The sequence below is a fragment of the Aptenodytes patagonicus genome, chromosome 17 (assembly GCF_965638725.1).
Source record: "Aptenodytes patagonicus chromosome 17, bAptPat1.pri.cur, whole genome shotgun sequence".
NCBI classification, from domain to species: Eukaryota; Metazoa; Chordata; class Aves; order Sphenisciformes; family Spheniscidae; genus Aptenodytes; species Aptenodytes patagonicus.
This window is the reverse complement of record NC_134965.1, coordinates 6937287-6957188: the sequence shown is the minus strand read 5'-3', so window position 1 is coordinate 6957188 and position 19902 is coordinate 6937287. Positions and strand designations below refer to the sequence as shown.

General features: G+C 41.9%; 1 protein-coding gene across 2 annotated transcripts; it reads right to left on the bottom strand.

Annotated features, from left to right (window-relative positions):
- Positions 1 to 205: 205 nt before the first annotated feature.
- Positions 206 to 18042, bottom strand: TMEM248 (transmembrane protein 248). 2 transcript variants are annotated; one of them, XM_076354434.1, is made up of 7 exons: positions 17856 to 18042; positions 8347 to 8521; positions 7384 to 7669; positions 5328 to 5478; positions 4362 to 4545; positions 3757 to 3900; positions 206 to 2956 (listed from the first exon to the last, which is right to left on the bottom strand). In XM_076354434.1, the coding sequence occupies exons 2-7, from the start codon at positions 8503 to 8505 to the stop codon at positions 2936 to 2938; spliced, it is 945 nt and encodes a 314-aa protein (XP_076210549.1). In that variant the 5' UTR covers positions 8506 to 8521; positions 17856 to 18042; the 3' UTR covers positions 206 to 2935. The 2 variants fall into 2 exon arrangements, with proteins under 2 accessions (XP_076210549.1, XP_076210550.1); XM_076354435.1 differs by lacking the exon at positions 17856 to 18042 and adding an exon at positions 13446 to 13487.
- Positions 18043 to 19902: the final 1860 nt, after the last annotated feature.

Sequence of the window (19902 nt, the reverse complement as noted above, 5' to 3'; positions counted from 1 at the left end):
TGGGCGCCAGCTACATTCCCTACCCCATGATACATAAATAAAAAAAGTCTACGAAAGGTGCTCGCTGCACCGCAGGTACAACAAAGGGTTTGAAATTCCAATCTATTGCAGACTTTCACTACTAATCTCCTCCGATGGTCCACATAACATAGGCGATTTATGAAACCTCCACAGCAACTGGGCAGTAGAAATAAAGACAACAGAATAAACTTCATCGTTTTTATTCTGCAAAGCAATATGCACATCTTACAAACACAAAATTAATCTAGGAGAGAAATGTCATTTCCAAATCAGCTATTAACCATCATGCAACAAGACAAGTGAAATGTAAGAACAGAACAAAACAAAAAAGCCATCTTAACCCTACAATCACCTGCAGAGGGTTGAATACCAAGGCTCAGATTTTCTATGTAATGCCAAAGAAAAATGCAAAAGAAAATGGCAGCTTTCTAAGAACAAGAAAACACGTACAAATAGAATCAAAACTGATTCAAGTCATAGTTAAAAAGAAAAAGAAAACAAAAAAGGAAAGATCAATATGATCTGAACTTTAATATTAAGTTTTTACTCTTCTGTTTGGCTGCATTTAACTTTTGTACATTGCGCCTAGGAACAATCCAATACGCCTCGGTATTACAGCATTTCAACCCGATGGACACCCTTACCTCTCCGCTGCAATACGGGGGTGCAAAGGGATCAACTAAGGCCAAAAAATACGACTCTCTAACATCTTCTCTTTTGCGTTTGTGGGTTGCAATCTTAGTATTTCTGGGTACTTCAATACAGTGGGTGATAAATTGCAGAGCAGGCTCCTCTAATTACCAAATAGCAAAATCAGATTAAAAAAAATTCTGTTTTCCCTAAAAGACCAAATTCCAGTTAGAACATCTGGAGTTTGGTTTTTAATTTGCTGAAACAGAAAGGACTCGGCTTTGCTTTTTCAAAGGAGTTGCGTTACGTTGGGTGTTTTCTAGGTATTTCCAGAATTTGCAACACCACCCCAATCCATTTCCTATTCCTGCCTTTGGTCCCCAGTTCAAGCCACCCTCGTAGGCAACTCTAGAAGTCAGTATTAGTGCAGAAGGCTGGGTATGCGTGAATTAGGAACAGCTCGGACAGTTTTCATGAGAAGCCGTCTACCTGTTTTGACTTCACCGATTCATTTCAGCGAAGCAGTATTAGCCCATAGCAGCATCAGGAGAAAACTGGAAGCTTCATTTTATCCCTAGACTTCAAACTAGGCCATCTCTAAAGCTTTGCCTTAACATCCCCGGAGAAAACCGCATGTTAGTCAACACCGCTTAAGTAACTGAAATTCTATAAAGGAAACATGTTCTGAAGAAAAGTGTGACTATTTTGCTTCAAACGCTCTGAAGACTCGTGAACCTACTGAAGTCCCATACATACAGGCCTGCAGAGCAGTAGGGTACCATTCAATAGTGTCTATAGGTAAAAAGCTAAGAATCTCATGCCAGCATAATTGAGACTGTGAGATTTTGAGTTGGGTCTCTCTTGTGTAGTTTAGAGGGAAAGGAGGAGGGGGGAAAAAGCTTATGTGTATGTATGTATGCAGACCTACAGTTATACTACCTGACAAGAAAGCTGAAAGACAAGATGAAAGGTCAATTAAGGCAACCAGTGAGATTTTAAAAGCAGTGGTGGAAATGTCTGCAGGAAAACCCCGACTCCTGAAAATTAAGGAGGCTACTCAGTAAGAAGCCAGAAAGAAACAGCGAGAGCCAGGATGGGAAAGGGAGAAATGCACAGAATAAAACCTCTGATTTAAGAATGGACACAGAGAACAGCGTGTGTTTTACTGTGTGGTTTCTTTGACCTTAATCACAACAGCCCTAGTTCTCTCCTTGTCATTTTCCCCTGAGTGGACAGCATTAAATGGAAATCGGACAAAGCTAATAAAAGTGTCATTTTCAGCTGCCCTTCAGAGATGGATGGAGCATCCCAAAGTGAAGCTCTGTAACAGACTATGGGATTTCTTTTCCTTTCATTATCTGCACGTGCCCAAGGCTGTGCAGAGCCCCAACAGACTGTTAATACAATACATCTTCTTATTAAGTTTCACCTTCTAGAAAAAAAAAAGTTTACAGAAAGCTGCTCTGCAGCAGAGATGCACAATCCTGGTTTGAGGGCTGCGGATGGGAGGCCAAGTGGAAAGCTTTCCAGATACTCTCTATGCTGACTGATTCTCTGGCATTCAGCAAGCCAAGTAAGGGGAAAAAAAAAAATTAAAAAAAATCAAACTTAGCACTTTTCAATAAGAAACATTTTAAAATGGGACTTCACTTCTTAATTTTTTTACTATGAATAAAAGCACAAGTTTGTCCTAAATACAGCACTATTAAAATGTGAATATGTATTTCTTTTTTCAAAAACAATCTAAAATGTTGATATCTTTTCTTGCAAGCAAGGAGCAAATGGAAGAAAGTATTAGGCCACACAAATACACATTTAATTCATGTATTAGATCGGTGGCTTTGGAAATGCAGTATTATATCAAAGGTGCATACTGTTTCAAACACACTGTACATATCATTGGGCAAAAAACAAAGATCTGTTGGTTTGTTTGAGACACTTGCAAAGGCATCTTAACCTGCCCAGATGCAGCTAGACAAAAATATCTTGCTCTGACTATATGTAGCCATATCACTAAACATATCTACACAAACATTCGGCTATGTCCACAGGTAAAGACTGAAAGTTTCCGGCCGCACTACAATGCGGAACAAGTGCATCATCTGACCTATTCTGAATATACTTTTATAAATATGTACAAATCAATTACAGGCACTTGAAATGTCTTTGGTTGGAATAAACCAACATTGCAAGATAATGTATTCACAGAGTGTTAAGACCCATTCTGGGTTCAGCAGGCAATGATTACGGTTCTCAGTCATTCTCAGTAAAAGGAGAGGATGGATTATGCTTCTGACAAAGCAACCTAAACAAAAGAAAAAGAAAACATTTAATTAAAGTCAAGTTCTTAATCTCGTAACAGTGATATTACTTATCTCCATGCAGCTGGCATATCTGGCCTTGCTTTTTCAAAGAACCTTGAAAAGTCTAACTTGGAAAGGAAATCAAAGTAAGTCCTGAAGGTGTTTTGTACTTAGCATAATCAATTTTAACACTCCACCCCACCCCCAAAAAACAAACCCAAAACCAAAAAACTCAAACCAGCTTATACTACAAAATATCATTAAGATCAAAAGGTGCCAACATTAGCTTCCTACTTCACAATTAAATATATTGATATTTAATCCTTCAAGCAAAGTACAGGTCTCCAATGCAGTATTGAATAATAACTGTTTCAATAGCTTTGTCATTGTTTTAATTTAATTCTGATTAACAACCATTAGAATTACGTATCATGTTTTATTCAAAGTTTTCAGTCTGTTGTGATAAAAGATAAATAAAACTACTCAATGCTATCTATTCAATGCTTCATACAAAACGCTGCAAGTAACATCAGAATTATGCAGAAGAGTTGCATTACAGCACTTACTGAACTGCAATAATCCACTTCTGTAGGAGAGAAATCTAACTCTGAGGATCTACAAAGCACACGTATGTATTTTGTAGCAGCCATCTGTACTGTCCACAATGAAACACCCACACCTCTCTGAAATGGAATTAAATCTACATCTCCAGAGATAAGAAAAAACAGTCTGTACTATGTAAAAAAGGAGGTTTTCTGTGTTTTCTTATCAGAGTCAATATTTTGTTACTACACAGACTCACCTTTTCAGAGCAGAATTCTGTATTGCTTTGCCTCAGTTTGCTTGGTCTGCCTTTAATAACTGCATAGCAGAACATTGTAATCACCATCACAAAAAGAAAGTAACTGGTATGCATGAGATGCAGGTTTATTAGAGAGCGATCATCCTGCACAGAGAATTAAAGCCATTTACTGACAATGCACCAATAGTTGGCATTTATATTAAAGCAATAATTATCAGATCAGCACAGAAATTACCTCATGAATCAACTTCCTCCCCTTTGCACAGCTGGCATAGTAATGAAAGTGATTCCTAATTGTGGCACAAAGAGCCAAAATGTTCCTCATGTTAAAAATCTGTACTAGAGATCTCTTCCCATATACTGGCAGTGTCTTTTGTCAAATGATTTCAAAATATAAACGTTAGTTATTAAAAGCTGAAGCACATGGAGATTATGTGAAGACCATCATGCCCACCAGGGGTAAAGCATACCCAATTCTGTCTCAGCCCTTGCACTACATAATAAACCAGCACTGAATATGACTATTTTAGGACATGATCAGAACCATAATCAATTAAACAAGAGCTAAGCATTTATTCAACATATAAAAACACGACGGCACTTACATCTGGAACTATAACAGTTAGTTTGGGATTTAAAGCATGATACACTTTTCCGATTGCTCCTTTGTAACACCAGAAAGGGTTATAATCTTGTGCATATTTTGTATTAGAGTCCCTTGCTGTGGTAAAGATCTTGTACCAAAGCGTAGCATTGCTGTACGTTTCAGGAACACAATGTGGTGGCTGACTGCAGAAAAACAGAAATAATTAGCACCCCAATTGCCATTCTCCATGTTCAGTAAGGCTAACTTTTAGAACTGAATCAAGCCGAGTCTTCTCAACAGCAGCATAAAACACAGTTGTATTTCGGACCTTCCAAAACAACAAAAAACAAAGCTTAACCAAAAGGGTGTGTAAAAAACCATATGATTCCTACACTAAGATTAGAATTTAACTGCGTGTTGTTGCAGTAAGTCAACATCCCACAGCTCAGTTAGAAAAACACTGGTTTTCGTAAGGCTTCACACAGTCATGTGGATCTATCTGGTAGTTCTCCAGGGTATAACTGAACAGTGTCAGGGAGACAAAGGGAAACTATTTTGATGAAAAGTCTGTACCCGCTGGGGTATGGTAGCAAACCAGCATTTGGCTTACGCTGATCTCTCAGCAGGGAAGAGGATAAGAACCTTAGTGTCAAGCCTTAACTCTCACACAAGGTAATGAAACTAAATTATAGGGTATCTTTCTTAAATATTCATGGATTCTTCTGTTCCTAGCAAAGTTTAAATCACAGGTAGCATGTTGAAAGGCAGGTAGGGGCTATAGTTCAGAACATCCACAGAAAAATCTATGTTGCTAAAAGACAGCAAAAGTCTCAAGACAGGGATTTTACTGTGGGGGAAGGACGGCAGGTACATAATTTCCACAGTCAACAATAATGTTCATCAGGAAGTAATAACCTCAGAGAACCAGCTCAGGAATTAATCACGTAGTAACCAGTCTATGAAGGAGTGTTTAAAATGCACTTACACTGTGACAGGAAATACGTTGCTGGCTGCTGTCACAGTCATGCAGGTTGTGAACACAACCTGCTCGCAGTGGCCATGAAGAACGCAGTCATCTGAATTCCAGGCAGCCGGCAGGGTGAATGTAATATTTATCTCCTCATGGGATTCTCTGCCTTTGAGAAAGAGAGAAGGAAAGCTTGGTTTCATTCACAAAAGTATCTGAGCAACAATCGCTAGGATAAGGATAACATGCAAACAACTAAGGCAGCAACCATCACCCTGAATCTGCACCTTTGAAGTCATCCAGGATCTTTACTATCAACAGAGAGCAAAAGGAAAGTTAAAAAACAAACCAAACCAAACCACAAAAACCCCAGCTGATGGTCTTTCTAATCTCTCCTGCCCCCAGAAGAAGTGGGGTCATTAGGCTCCTTTCAGAAATGAAAAACTCACTGTTTGTAAGTGAATTCACGCATGGTCAGAGAACTTTATTAGATAGTGAAAGCACAGATCTTTAGCCTTTCTCCTCCCAAAAACTTTGTTCCACATTTGCTTTTTCTGACTCTTACTTTTCAAATTGGAGACATTCGTGTAGACAAAAAGGTGCCAGCAGATACTGAACTGCAGATTAAGTAGTGTACGTTAACTCCATGTGAATATATTCATACTGAAAATAAATCCAGGCTACTGGAAATGGAACTTGCATTTGATAGCTCTTAGAGCAGTAACAAAACAACAACATAAAATACTGTAATACAGATTTACAGCTATGGCAAATGTCTCTTCACAGGTCTCTGAGGTTCAAGACACCTTCAGGCATTATTATAAAATGCAACCCTGGCTAAAAGCTAAAATTCAGTGAGGTTCTATTATCCATTTCTACTAATTCTCTATAATCTGCTGTCAAAACTTACTGTCAGGGCAGCCACATAAGAGATCAGTCTCTTCACACCACAGAAATTTTAACCATCGTATTGGTTGCTGTTTGCGATATTAAAGTTTATTCATGTATGCATTTTAAATAAACTGTATTTTTTAGACAAAATGCTACTTGATCTCTGATGTATATACAGTAATGCCTTCAAAATGTGAGTTAAGGACTAGAAGATGTATCAAGACAGAACTGAAGTTTCACTGTAGAAGCTTTCGCTGCTCAGAATTTTGTTGGCTTAAAAATTACCTTCCATTGTCATTAGGTTAGTCATTTAAAACTGTGTCCTGGTTTTGGCTGGGATAGAGTTAATTTTCTTCCTAGTAGCTGGTACAGTGCTGTGTTTTGGATTTAGCATGAGAATAACGTGATAACACACTGATGTTTTAGTTGTTGCTAAGCAGTGTTTATACTAAGGCAAGGACTTTTCAGCTTCCCATGCTCTGCCAGCGAGGAGGTGCACAAGAAGCTGGGAGGGGGCACAGCCGGGACAGCTGACCCAAACTGGCCAGAGGGACATTCCATACCATGGGACGTCATGCTCAGTACAGAAACTGGGGGGAGTTGGCCGGGGGGCAGCGACTGCTGCTCAGGAACTGACCGGGCATTGGTTGGTGGGCAGTGAGCAGTTGCATCACCTCTTGTTTGTTTGTTTGTTTGTTTTTTTCTCCTCCCTGGGTTTTGTTCCTCTCTCTCTCTCTCTCTCGTTTTTTTACTTTCCAGTACAATTTATTATTGTTGTTGTTGTTATTATTATTATTTTATTATTTCGAGTATTAAACCGTTCTCATCTCGACCCACCAGTCTTCTTACTTTTGCTCTTCCAATTCTCTCCCCCATCCCACCGGGCGCGGGGGGGGGAGGGTGAGCAAGCAGCTGTGTGGTGCTTAGTTGCCGACTGGGGTTAAACCACGACAAACTGCAAAGCCTAATCTTGGTAAACCTGCAGGTTCTTTTCCATTCTGAATGCAAGGAAAAGTCTTTCTAGCAAACAAATGAAGGGCTCTACGTAGGAATATACTCAGAACAAATCTGGAAACACATATACGTTCTAAGCAAAAGATTTATCTCACTAATAATAAGCTGGTGAGTTTTTATTTGATTATATAGTTATCACTCAAATTTATAAAGGTCAAGTCTTGCATACCTGAGAGTCCAATTTGGTGTCCAAAAATTGTGGAACTTAGATGTGTGACATTGCGAGAATACCCGCCAAATGGTCGGAGTGGGTCCAGCGTCAACGTGATTGTAACAGAGATGTTTATTGGACCAGAGTCCTCAAGAGTTTGTGGAGACTGTGTAGAAGATCTCGCCTGTCCGCTAGTCACGGTACTTTCTGGAGTTGTAGTATCATTGATGAGATGCTTTAAGGTTTCATTCTCAGATATACAGAAGTCCAAATCATTAAACCTCAGGAGGAAGGTATTCCAGTCCTTAAAAGAAATGTGAAGATTTCAACCAGAGTAGCAAGTTAACTCCTGGCTGCCACTTCTCTAGAGCAGTGCAGACCTTGACACGTACCATCCCGCCTGCAGTTCCAAGCCATTTAACAAAAATTACATGGCTCACAAAGCAAGCACAAATACCACCATGGCTATCTCAACAACGGGGCAAGTTGTTTACAAAAGTTAGATGTGTTCAATCCCAGCCACCACCTGACCACTGCTCAGCGCTGCGGCAGAATATCCTCCTTTAAACTACAAAAGGAACATACTAACTTGGTCTGTTCTCACCATGCTCAGGATACGGAGCAGTTTCTAGCAATGTTTCCCTCATTACAGAATAGTACTACTAGATAAGATCAGAAGTTTCACAAACAAGCTAGCTGGCACAACAGAGTAAGAAAAAGGCTCCTAGCCATAGTAGGGAAGATGCATGTCAGATGATTCGGCCTCATCCTCAAACTAGAACAAGACTATTCAAACATTCATACCAATAGCCTCTTTCCTTATGAAATTAGAGGCAAGTATAAATGAAGACAATCTCCCATAAGACACTACACACTCCCATCAGAGGGTTCTTGAGGGGGGCGGGTTGGAACTCATTAACTTTGGGCATGTTTTTCAAATTAGTATTCCCACTGTTCAGCTCAGGAACTTTTTGCACCTACCTCTGTCATTTCTGGTGACTTGATCTCCTTGATTTTGAAGAAATAACCCAGTGTCAGAAAAGCTATTGCCATAGCGCTTACACTGATCATAAAGACCACAAGCGGAGGTCGACTGCTGATGTAAACCTTCAGGTTCTCCAACAGGTTTATGTTGAACATTATTCTGATTGTTCACCTGAAAACGAAGAATATTACAACAGAGTGACTGGGCTGTGTGTGTTACAGGGTGGGGGTTGGTAGATCGCATAAGACAAAAGTTTTGACAACAAAAAATGGAATCATATACTTAAAATGAGATTCAATTACACAACTCTGTACTGTTCATTGAACACAGTATGCCTTAAAAAAAGCACAAATCAAAACATGCTCGGCTTCGCCTTCTCGGCGCCTGAAATTGCCAGCTAGGAACAGATTCTAAGAAATGAGGACAACTTCTAGCACAGGCAAGTATCGCTGATGAGCAATAAAACCCGTTCTTTTCTTTCCCCACACACCTAGGCAGAATATAAACTGCTACATGTTAACTCCAGTAATACTTGAATTCACCAAATTACAATGCCGACGGAGTTGTAATGCAGCTCATAGATCAAACTTTGTACATCCCTGCATATACTTTCAAAACTGAGGCTGGAGCCTTAAAGATCCCCTTTCTCCCATCCCTAGCCCCAAAGGACCAGCCCTTCAAACTAGGATCTGAAAAGCAGCCTACATCATTTTAGACTTCTGCATCAAGAATCCTGTGATCAGAAACACCTAACAACTGCATTAGGGTGGAGGCTGGAAGACTCCTTTCGTTATTTGATTCTTGCAGGATCTAGAGAACTTTTGCCAGTCTGTAAACAACGAGAGGACCTTACACACGCCGAGGGAGCGTACTGAATCATTAGTTTTTGTCCAAAATATTTTGCCTGATTCCCCTTCTGAATTTTCTTTTCATATACAGAGCAGAAAGAGCCAGACTAAGTTTACTGTACCAGCTTCCCCACCTCCACTCACAACGAAAAGCAAACAGTCCAGTGTTAAAGGGCAGCCTTGCGACACCTACTTCAAAAGCCCTGCAAGGAAGGAACTTCGACCAAACCTCTTATCTCTGTCTTACCTACAATCCTGGTTGAAAAGGCTTTTAACCCCACATAAACTATAAGGGCTGTAACTGTTCCTAGCAATGTGTTGCTTATCCCCAAAATTCATAGGAAAAGGCAAGCTTCAAGACTAGTATTTAAAGAATTCAGCACTGCAATGGTTAATGCGTGAGCATTCACACAGATCTGATCACTTAATTAAGTCAGGGACTCTGCTCCCTGCAGGTCTGGGTGATTCTGACTCTCGTTAGAAGCACACTCATCCAAGTGTAGCATGGCTGAAGAGTGGTAAGTCTGAGGATGAGAGCAGGACAGGTTTTGAGAAAGAGGGCAAGGGAAGGAGAGAGCAATCTTTGATCCGAACTACTGATTTAAAAGAAAGCAAGAGAAGGGAAAAGGACAAGCTTTCAGACAAAGTCTTTTTCAGATCCCACAATGTACAATGATCACAACTTTCTTGTGTATACTCAAGATTTTACTGGCAGAAATGCTTCTGTTATTCTTAACAGAAGGAATATTGACAAAACCTGCAACGCTGCTCCAGAGAGGGGAAAATTCAACTCACTGAGAAGAGACCCAAGGTCCTGTGGCAATAACACAACACCGAGCTGTGCATGCTGACTTTCCCCATCTCCTTCCCACACACCTACTTGCTCGCCTCGGTAAAATCTGCTGAAATGGCTCATTCCAGAGCACAAGATCATGTCCTGGGTTTACTATTTTGCACCATCAACCAATTTTCATCCACTCTGCAAAGACCAGGAAAGCCGGCAACTTTTTATCAGCAAGAATGACTGGGTGACAAAGATCTCTACAAAAATACAGTGTGTCTGAGAGTGAAAAGCACGGTGCAGAGAAAGGATGGAGAGAAGGAGAAGAAAGGAAAGAAAAGGTGATGACAAATGTGCACCTTACCAGAACTTCTATCTTTGTCCAAGACCTGCTGTGCTATGGCCAAACAGGCCAGTGAAGGTGTCAGGAGAAGGCAGGAGTGAGAGGGAAAGGGAGAGCTGGTGTTGGCAAGAATCATGCTGGGTACGATCCGCACTTCTGTGCGTTCTGCCTTCTACCTTGTCACTGGCAGCAAATTTCTTAAATAAGCCCTAGTTAAAAATCCCAAACGCTCCATCTAGAAACACTGGAGACACATGTTGAGATGGAAAAAGATCAAAAGATAAACCAAAAGCAGAGTTGTATTCAGTGTTCCCTTCTGAATTTCCTTTTGAAAATAACAACACAGATGCAGGCTTTATTACAGCATTGAATCAAAGCTGAATGTCACCCACAGCATATACAGTACTGTGATTCCTTTATAAAGGGGCTTCCAACAGCTCCATTAGCATGCTTGTTTACCACAGGGTCTAAAATCGGCCATAAAACTGGATGTGCTGAAAAGCATACATATAAAAATATTTGGGCTAATATTTTTATGTAAGAGATCACCAGCTTTTAAGTGCCGGTTGCTTAATATGCTCCCATAACTCAATGGCTTTGAAAGCAATTAGAAAATGCTATAAGCTGCAATTTCTGAAGCGTAATATGCCTTTTGAGCATTTGTGAGAGAAAAGGGAACAACTGTGGATTTCAATACTGGAGCTGACATGAAAATAGCAATTGGACACGGTTAGTGCAAACCAGAACTAAGAAGAATGTCTCCACGCTGCTGCCTGAAGAACCATTTTTTTATGAAATAAAGTGCTTAAATAACACTCATTATAAAAGAACTTGTGAAAGAGATCAGTGCACGTAAATCAAAATGTTTATTCCCACTAGATTTTAGGAGTTGGGTTAATGGTCCACACACTTAAACGCCTCCCTTCTGTTAGGACCTGTTAGAAACACAACACAAATGCTATTCTTCTACCAGTTCTGGTCGTAACTAACAACTTCCTCTGTGTAAATGAATAACCTAAAGAATATAATTTAAACTTTTATTTCTTTTTCACACAGTTAAAAAAAGAAACCGAATGCTATTACCTCCTGGCAGGTCAGGCAAGCAAGATCAGATTTCACTTTTTAGCCAAATAAATAATTTAGAAAACAGCTCTAGTAACTGCTGCCTGCCTCTCTCCACTCCGGCTAAGCCTTTTAATACTTGTGCAATAAAAATCTCCACAGTCAGCCTAACAAGTAGCTCAAGCGCAACGGGAAGAATGAAAACTGCCAGCCTGGAACATTGGCCACCAGCTCCAAAGTAATTGCTTGGTATTGAGGTGTATACGTCAAGACCAAATGCCACGTTCAGGCAGAGTTACAGCTGACGGTACTCATCGGGAAACACTCGAGAAGCACTGGAGAAAGATTGTGCTCTTAAATCAGGCCCTACAAACCCCAGAAATTCTGTTATGCAGTTAAAAAGATAAAAATGGTAAAGGATGGAAATACACAGCAGTTAATATGTCAGAGTCCCAGGCAAACACAGAATCGGGTAGGCGTCTAAAAAGCGAGGAAATAGGTCGCTTATTCTACAGTTTAGGGAGTCTTCCTCCAGAACAGCTCAAGACCATATACAGCAACCTCAAAGAAGTAACACTGTAAATTCCCCCTTATTTGTATGAGAGAGAGTATAGAAAAGGTAACTTCTGAAATAGACCTGGGAGTTTTTAAAGAATAAATTACAAATAAGGAAGATCTTGAAGTCTGTTGCAAAGACCAAAAAGTCAGTGAAATGAGTCATAGCAGAAGTATAAATTCCCATTTCAGGGCTTAATATCAAAGGAACTGGATTCCTAAAAACAATTAAAAAAATGTGTGCTGTACTAAAGCAGGTACTAAAAGTAAAATTGCAGTTGCCAAAAGGAAAAAAGAAACAAAACATGAATTTTAAAGAGATCAAAGTAAATGTCTGACAATTTTTTACATGCATCTTGCCATAATGTCAACTACCATCTTTCCACCAGAAAGCTTAAAATCATGTAATTTCCTTACAAATTTTTCCCTTCTTGTTGTGCATGTAAGATAGTCAGTCTAGAGGAGAAAAACATTTGGAGGGGTTTAAATAATACTAGAACACCACTGAAATATCTTAAGGAAGAAAACTGTGGGTGGAAGAGAAGAGCAGCAGGCCAGCGCTAACCCATCCTAACAGCACTCCATTAAGACCTCGCATGTTTTCTAAGCCTGAACATCTTATTGCACATAACAGCGTTTAATCTTAACTGTGCAGTTCAGTTTATTTATAAATCAATTATGTTTTCAAAGATGCCCCATTACTAGTGGTACAATGGAAGTTAGGAAATGGGTCACGTCAGGGTTAACCACTTTGAATGAAAATAATATTGCGTTCCAGAAAAACACTCATAACCACAAATCAACCGAACTGTGATTTTCCTAGCAAGCCATCCATAAATAACATGCAAACAAAGAAATGGTGTTGATCTCAAACTAAAGTGCCTCTCATTTAATAACAGTAAACAGTAGCAGGTACCAAAAATATCTTTAATTTGGTTTTCTTCTCTTCAAACTGAACTTGATGTCTAACACCTAAAACCCAAAAATAGTAAAGCAAAATGGATCACAGTTGTGTTAACTGTGAAGCTGCCTATTAAAGTTCAAAATATTCAATATAGTCTGTCAAAGCTCTATAAAGTCTAATTAATAAAAGTGTCTATATCTCTAATCTAAAATCACCAGCCTATCAAACAGAACTAGCAAAAGTAACCTCAGCTGATCTTACAACTGAAAATAAAGTCTGGTTCTCAGAGCAGCAGCAATTATTATCCCCCCCCCCCTTTTTTTTAAGGGAAAGAAAACAGGATAAAAATTAAAATTAAACAGAAGCTTCTAAACTCACCAGAAGGCTGCCCTTTTGTGCCCTGAAATGAACTATTAATTTCTACTACATAGGCTATCAAGAGCTTTTACAGTCAGCTTCTTTCACAAATTGGGGAAGGCTAATCAAGATTTTTTTTCTCCCTTTAAATCTTCGTTAGAATTTCACAACATAATATTTCTATCATAAAATATGCAGTTGGGAGGAAAAGAGGAGTTTCCTACTAATTTTATAGGAAGACTTACTTTACCATACTGGTATCTGTGGAAAAAAAGAGGTGCCAGTATCTGCAGCTGTTTCAGTTCATCTTTTTAGGAAGCACATCAAGACCCTGCGGGATGAAATTGTACAGCCTAAACACTCTGCCAGCAGCAGAAGGGCAGGCAGGGCTGACTCCTAAAGGAATGAAGGGAGGGGAATCCTCCGGAGCAGAGCATTTTTTTCTGTCCAGCTGATCCTCCTCCCCTTCTCCTGTCCTTCAGTGTTATAAAAATAAAACAAAGTAAACAGACTCATAGTAAATGCCATCAGTCTTCTTCACAAAGTAGAGGAAGAGAAGTAATCAAGACTTGCGGAGGAAGAAACCTGATGAAAACACCACCTCGGATCCTTCAATCCACTGCAACCAAATATAACCAAAGATCAGCAGCCAGATGTGTGCACACACATCTACTCCCCCAAGACTGCTCCGGGAGAAAGGACCCAAGTGGGAGATAACAGTGAATTGGCTCAAACCAGTTTTCTGAGCGATTTTATCCTATAAATATGTTTACTGATAAAAAAGCATTTTCCTAGAGCCTGGAAGCAGGAAGCGTGGCAGGAAAACGGCCTGGCCCTTTGCACACGCGAAGAGCACAGACAGAAGACACCGTACAGCACAGAACAAGAGCGAGAATGTCACCTGTTGAAAAGGAGGTTCCTTCCTCCTGTTATTCTGATAAGAGAGTCAGTCAGGAAGCAGATTATTAATGAAAGCCTGAGAGCCACGGAGACTTGCAAGAACAGAACGAAGCAAAATGTTTCACACTTGATGAAATGTTTCTTTTCACCTTTCAAAACACTTCTCAAAGCATAATCAAGCATTTCAACATCCCCAAGAGCTACATAAACAGCAAACATTTCAGTTCTAGCGATAAAACAATGCCAAGGAAGGGAAGTAATTTGGTCAGAGTTATAGTAAATTTTAAGGATCAAATTGATACTGCATTTCAAACACCCAAGTTCCTGACTATAACTCTTGTTAAAGACAGAAAACTTACAATAAAAAGTAGACGAGTTAAAAAATAAAAAGGAAAACACGTGGCTCAAACGTCACTCAACCTGTGTACTCAACGTCTCCAGATACTTAACAGCCCTTCCCAACACATGCGTGTTGTAGTTCAAAATGTCTGTGGTGGCTTTAACGCAAGCACCTGAACAGTATGTCATCTGATGCTCCTGGAACAGCAAAGTTGATTTTAATTTACCACTTAAAGAAAAATTATGCAGAAACAGACAAATGCAAACAAATTCCAAATATTTTTTAAAATGCTAAGAGTTTTAAAAAATTGAAGAACCAGAAAAGGGTAAAAAAGTCGTAAGCCAGAAAATATAAATGATGCGAGGAAAGCCTTATTTCACTGGTTCAGCGAACCCCAAATTCTGATTTTTTTTTAAAAGTGAAAAAACACAGTTTAAAAGATACACAGCTGTAAAACGAAAGCAAACCTAACCTCTGGTTGAAAATAGACATTTTGCTGCCAAACTTTAAAAAGGCAGCCCTGTTTGCCAAGTGAACCTGTGCCATGGGAAAGAGAACACTTTCATATACACAAGTTCTGGCTTGGGCATTTTTAAAACCTTCCAACTTTTACAAGTCAAAGTCGTGACTTACAACATGACTTACCACAATGTAGATCATATGGACTACAGTAAAACACACAATATTAGACTTAAGGGCTTTGAAGTTGTATTAAAAAATGCTATTTTGGTTACTGCTGATTAGCATGAGAACCTGGGAGAGGAAGGCAAAAGTAAAATGATTCAGTTTTATAGGATCTGTCGACGTTCCATGAGAAATCAAATTCTGCATATACCGTACTGACAACAGCCAAACAAATGCAGTTTGCGGAAAGGCTTTACTCAAGAAGTACGAAAAGTCTCAGTAAGAGTTTAATAATCAGAAACTGGTTTAGTGACCAATTTAAGAAGGTTAATCATTGACTTCATTAAGGCTACCCATTAAGGAACGCGGTATAGAATTCAGCAGTGTAAGTACAGAAAAACGGCAGGAAAAGGCTCTTCAGACTGTTTGTAATGAGAACTGTTGCTTGTAACGAGAACCGTAAGGTGACGGAGACGCAGACAGACACACAGCTTGAATCACAAGCAGAAAATGACTGACAAGTTGAAGAAATGGCAGCTTTAGTGGAAACGGCAAAGTTAAGAGTTCTGGATGTAGGAAGAAAGAAACACTGGCTGTGTGAGAGAAGTAGGAAAACAGCCAGTGGCCACTAGTGAAGGAGAGAATACAAACAGCAGCAAAAATGACTGAAGTAAGGGACTTTGGCAACAGCTGAAATATCAAGGATATTGCAATAATATTACCACGTCTCTATACTTCATCCCCACTGGTCAAAAGAAATAGGACTTTAATTTGCTTAGCCCAAACTCATGTAGGTAAGTACAGTCTCCATTTTACAGATAGATAATTAACAAAACCCGACGTGCCAGGACATATGCAAGTTTTCTTCCAAAACACAACCCGGGAGTTCTGAGTCCTGGGAACCTGCTTTATTCACAGGTCAGAACGATCTTCTCAAAAAAATGGAACTCCCAACACAGACATGCTTTTGGCAAGGGGAGATTTGGGAAAAGCAACAAAATTCTGACACCAACGAGTTTCATTAATACTTAGTTTAGGGCTCATTTGATAAGACAGCTTCATTTCTACAAAAAATATTATGCTATTTAATAAAAAAATAAAGACGATCAGAGCTAACAGATCTGCAGGAACACCGTCAGGGAGCGTTTAAGGAGGGAGCTGCACTCCTGTGGTACGACATCCATCCGGGGTGATGGACGTGCCAGCCTCCTGTCTCTTGCCGGATGCATCCGGCTCACACAAAGGACACCGAGGTCTGTTTGTTCGTGCCCTCAGATGCTCCTCTCCACTGACAGAGCACACTGTCTATTTTGTATCATCAGGCGGCATTTCAAGTTCCTGTCTTTCAAGTGGAAAAGAAGAATCACATTCCACCGGCCCCGAGCCGCTCCTTGAATCACAGGAAGTAACAAAGCTACTAAGGTCTTAATCCTCTTTGATGGGACTAAATCTACGGCCAAAGAGCATTCAGTCTCACCGGCACAATTCAATGTTACCTCTGCTCAGCCTGCCTACAAAAGTTGTCCCCTGTCCTGCTGACCAGAAACTGGATTGCAGCCGCCGGCTCATTCCCAGAGACCGGAGGAAAAGCAGGCAGATGGAAGTGGCGGTAGTTCACTAGATGAACCTAGAACCATTTTGTACGTCCAGCCTAGAAGCAAAAGTATTAGCGTGTATTTCCTGTAACTCAACCATTTACAAAACCGCATTAATGATTGACCACAAGAGACAGGCCTAGCCACGATAGGCTTTCGCTCCACGATATACTTCCAACGGCAAAACTTCTCAGAAGTTCGATGAGGACGTGGGGAGTAACCCTTAATGAATTCTTACCTAGACTCAAGGTTTGTCTAACAGGGCAAATTTACCCGTATAATTATACCACTAGAGCTAATCAAGCAAATAAATTTCCCCAGATTAGACAAGCACCTAAAAAGCAAACAAAGGGAAAGAAAAAAAAAAAAAGAAAAAGAAAAGCTGTGCTGTAATCTCTTCTTTCCCTTGTCGGGCACAAATGTTTCCCAGGGTGTCCGTATCTGTGACTATGATATACGGTTCAAATTTAACGTTAGGTGTCTAGCAGCCATGTTGCACCAGAAATTTTATTATTAAAAACACCAAAACATCTTTAGACATAAGTTAAATCAAAAAAGTAAAAGAGGATAAAATACGGATATGTCGTGAATAGCAAAAAACCAATGAAGGAATCATTATTCAGAAGCTATTTTGAAACCGAAGGATTTTTAGTGCTACCGGAATTACTCTTTCTTACTATTTTTTCCTGGTGCGATGCCACACATACGAAGTTCAAGCTAACAACCTTTTTAAAAAATTTTTTGAAGTAAACAATAAAGTAAAACTAACGCTGAAATCTATCGGCCAGGCCAAATGACGCCCGTTCATCGTTGTGCCGCGTAGCTCTGGAAACAAACGGCCTGGAAGCAAACCTGTGCCGAGGCCGGAGGCAGAGGCGGGGTGCGCCCAGCCCGCCCGCCCAGCCCCCGGCAATGGGGCCGAGGGTCCGGCAGCCGCTCCCGCAGCCGCTCCCAACCGTTATACAACCGTCACCGGAGCAACCCAACAACCCGCTCCTGCCCGCGGACCCGCCAGCGGGATCTCGGCGTCGAGGCCCGGAGGTGCCCCCGCCGCACACCGGCAGGACCCCGACCCCCGCCCCCACCGCGGAGGAGGACGAAGGCGACTCACGCCCACCGCGCCCGGGCCCGCCAGGCCGGCAACAGCCGGGACCTTCGCGCCCCGTCAGCCAGAGCCACCCCCGTCCCCATCTTACCGGCGCCCGAAGCGGGGAAGAGGCCCCCGGGCCGGGCGGGTCGAGGCCCGGAGGCAGCGGCGGGACTCAGAGGCGGCGGGGCTGCCGTGCGGGAGGGCCCTGCACCATCCTCCTGCCCTGACGGGGGCTGCGGGGACGGGGCCGGACGGGAGCGGGGGGAAGCCGCTGCCGGCGCCGCTGCCCGGACACCCGCCTCCTCCTCCGCCGCCGCCTCCCGCTGCTTCCGGGGACGCAGCCGTGACCTCTCACCCCGGCCGCCCGCGCGGACGGTGGCGCGGGGGGAACAAGATTGCTGCGGCGCCGGCAACGCGCGGGCGGAGCCGGGCGGCGGGCGGGGCCCCACCGCGCCCGGCGCCCCAGAGGCCCCGGCCCGGCCCGGCCCCGGCGGCGGCTGAGCGGGCACCGCCGGCCGGTCGCGCTCGCTGCTGCGCCAGGAACGGGCTCGTAGGCGGCGGCTCGGGGCGGGTGAAGCGCTCACGGCTCCCCCTCGTCGTCTTCTCAGGCCAGAGCGCGGCGCTGGAGGCGGCGGGGGGGGGGGGGTGTGTGTGCAGCCCCGGCGGAGCCCCAGCTCCTGCTACAAAGCTGTTGCCGACATTTCCTAGCCGCTCTTCCCTCCACCCCCTTTTCCACTAAAATCTATCCAAAACAACTTTATTTTTTTTTAAACGGTGTCCAATACCTAAAAGCGTTCAAGATTAAACCCGTCACGATCCAGTGGAAGGTAACAGCACTCCCCGCCCTCCAGCATTACCGAGCTGTCGCAGCCCGTTGCTCCATCCTAACCCTGCTGCAACACCCTGCGATTTACAGCCAGGGTCTCCACCCTGCCAACCTACCCCTGACTCCATCAGCAGCAGTTTGACAAGCTGGAAGGAAAGCAGCCGTAAGTATTTGCAAGAGTTATGGTAACTTGGAAAGGTAAAACCACAGTATTTTCCTCAGGATCAGAAAGGTCAGAAATGACCCTGTCTTCGACGATGTCCAAGGACAGTACTGAATTACTCGCCTTAGTGACCAACTCCCTCCTTGACCGTGGCTTTTGGAAAGCAGGAGGCAGTAGTGCCAATGCACATTTGGCACGCCTCTCAGACGATTAAAAAAAAAATCATATACACTAGTTCTGTACACGTCTGACAAAAGGATGGTGGCTGTAGATAAAGCAAAAGGACACCTTATCTCCTACTAGATATCTAGATGAAGCGTCAAAACCATTTTGTCCTATGTTGCAGCTACTACAGCAAATAAGCCTCCAAGGTTCAGTTCTTTATCAGATGGAACACTGCTTCCTCTTCCCTCAACCATTTTAACCCTTTTTTTCAAGTTGCCGTTAAATAGCACTAGCTATATAAGTCAGCATCTATCTGTGCCTCCCTACCTTAAGCACGAGATACCCAGCCACAGGAGAATATACACCAGAGAATCTGTAAACATTGATGATAACTGGGTAGAATCATCAATTTAATGTCATAATTCAGCTATGTGAAACCAAAGACGTCGTACAGTTTAACCAGTACTTCCTGTAAAATAGGTTCTTTACTACAGCAAAATAAATAGGTAGTTCACATGCAAAGAAGTTGTTTACAACTTAAGATCTGATTCCTAGTAACAAGCTGCATGGTGTTTATTTTCAGTAATACTGAACTAGCAGTGGGCTGTTGAAAAAACAAAGAATTTCTGATAGTGTGACTGTCACCAAAGCACAGCAGCCTGTATTCCAATTCACTTTAAGACAGTATTTCAATTAAACTCTCGTGTTCACAAGTAACTTGTTCATTGATACTATTTCACAACTTAGAATCATAGAATCATAGAATCATTGAGGTTGGAAAAGACCTCTAAGATCATCGAGTCCAACCGTCAACCCAACACCACCATGCCCACTAAACCGTGTCCCTAAGCGCCTCATCTACACGTCTTTTAAAAACCTCCAGGGATGGGGACTCAACGACTTCCCTGGGCAGCCTGGTCCAATGTTGCATCACTGGGGTCTCTCACTGTATCTCATCCCAAACTTGCCTGTGGGACCAGAGCATCTCTATACTACAGT

Coding starts and splice junctions, on each gene's coding strand:
- TMEM248 (XM_076354434.1), bottom strand. CDS start 8,505: ATGTTCAACATAAACCTGTTGGAGAACCTGAAGGTTTACATCAGCAGT. Junction 3,901..4,361: donor TAACTGTTATAGTTCCAGAT/GTAAGTGCCGTC, acceptor TTCTCTGTGCAG/GATGATCGCTCTCTAATAAA. Junction 2,957..3,756: donor CAGAATTCTGCTCTGAAAAG/GTGAGTCTGTGT, acceptor TCTTTTGTTTAG/GTTGCTTTGTCAGAAGCATA.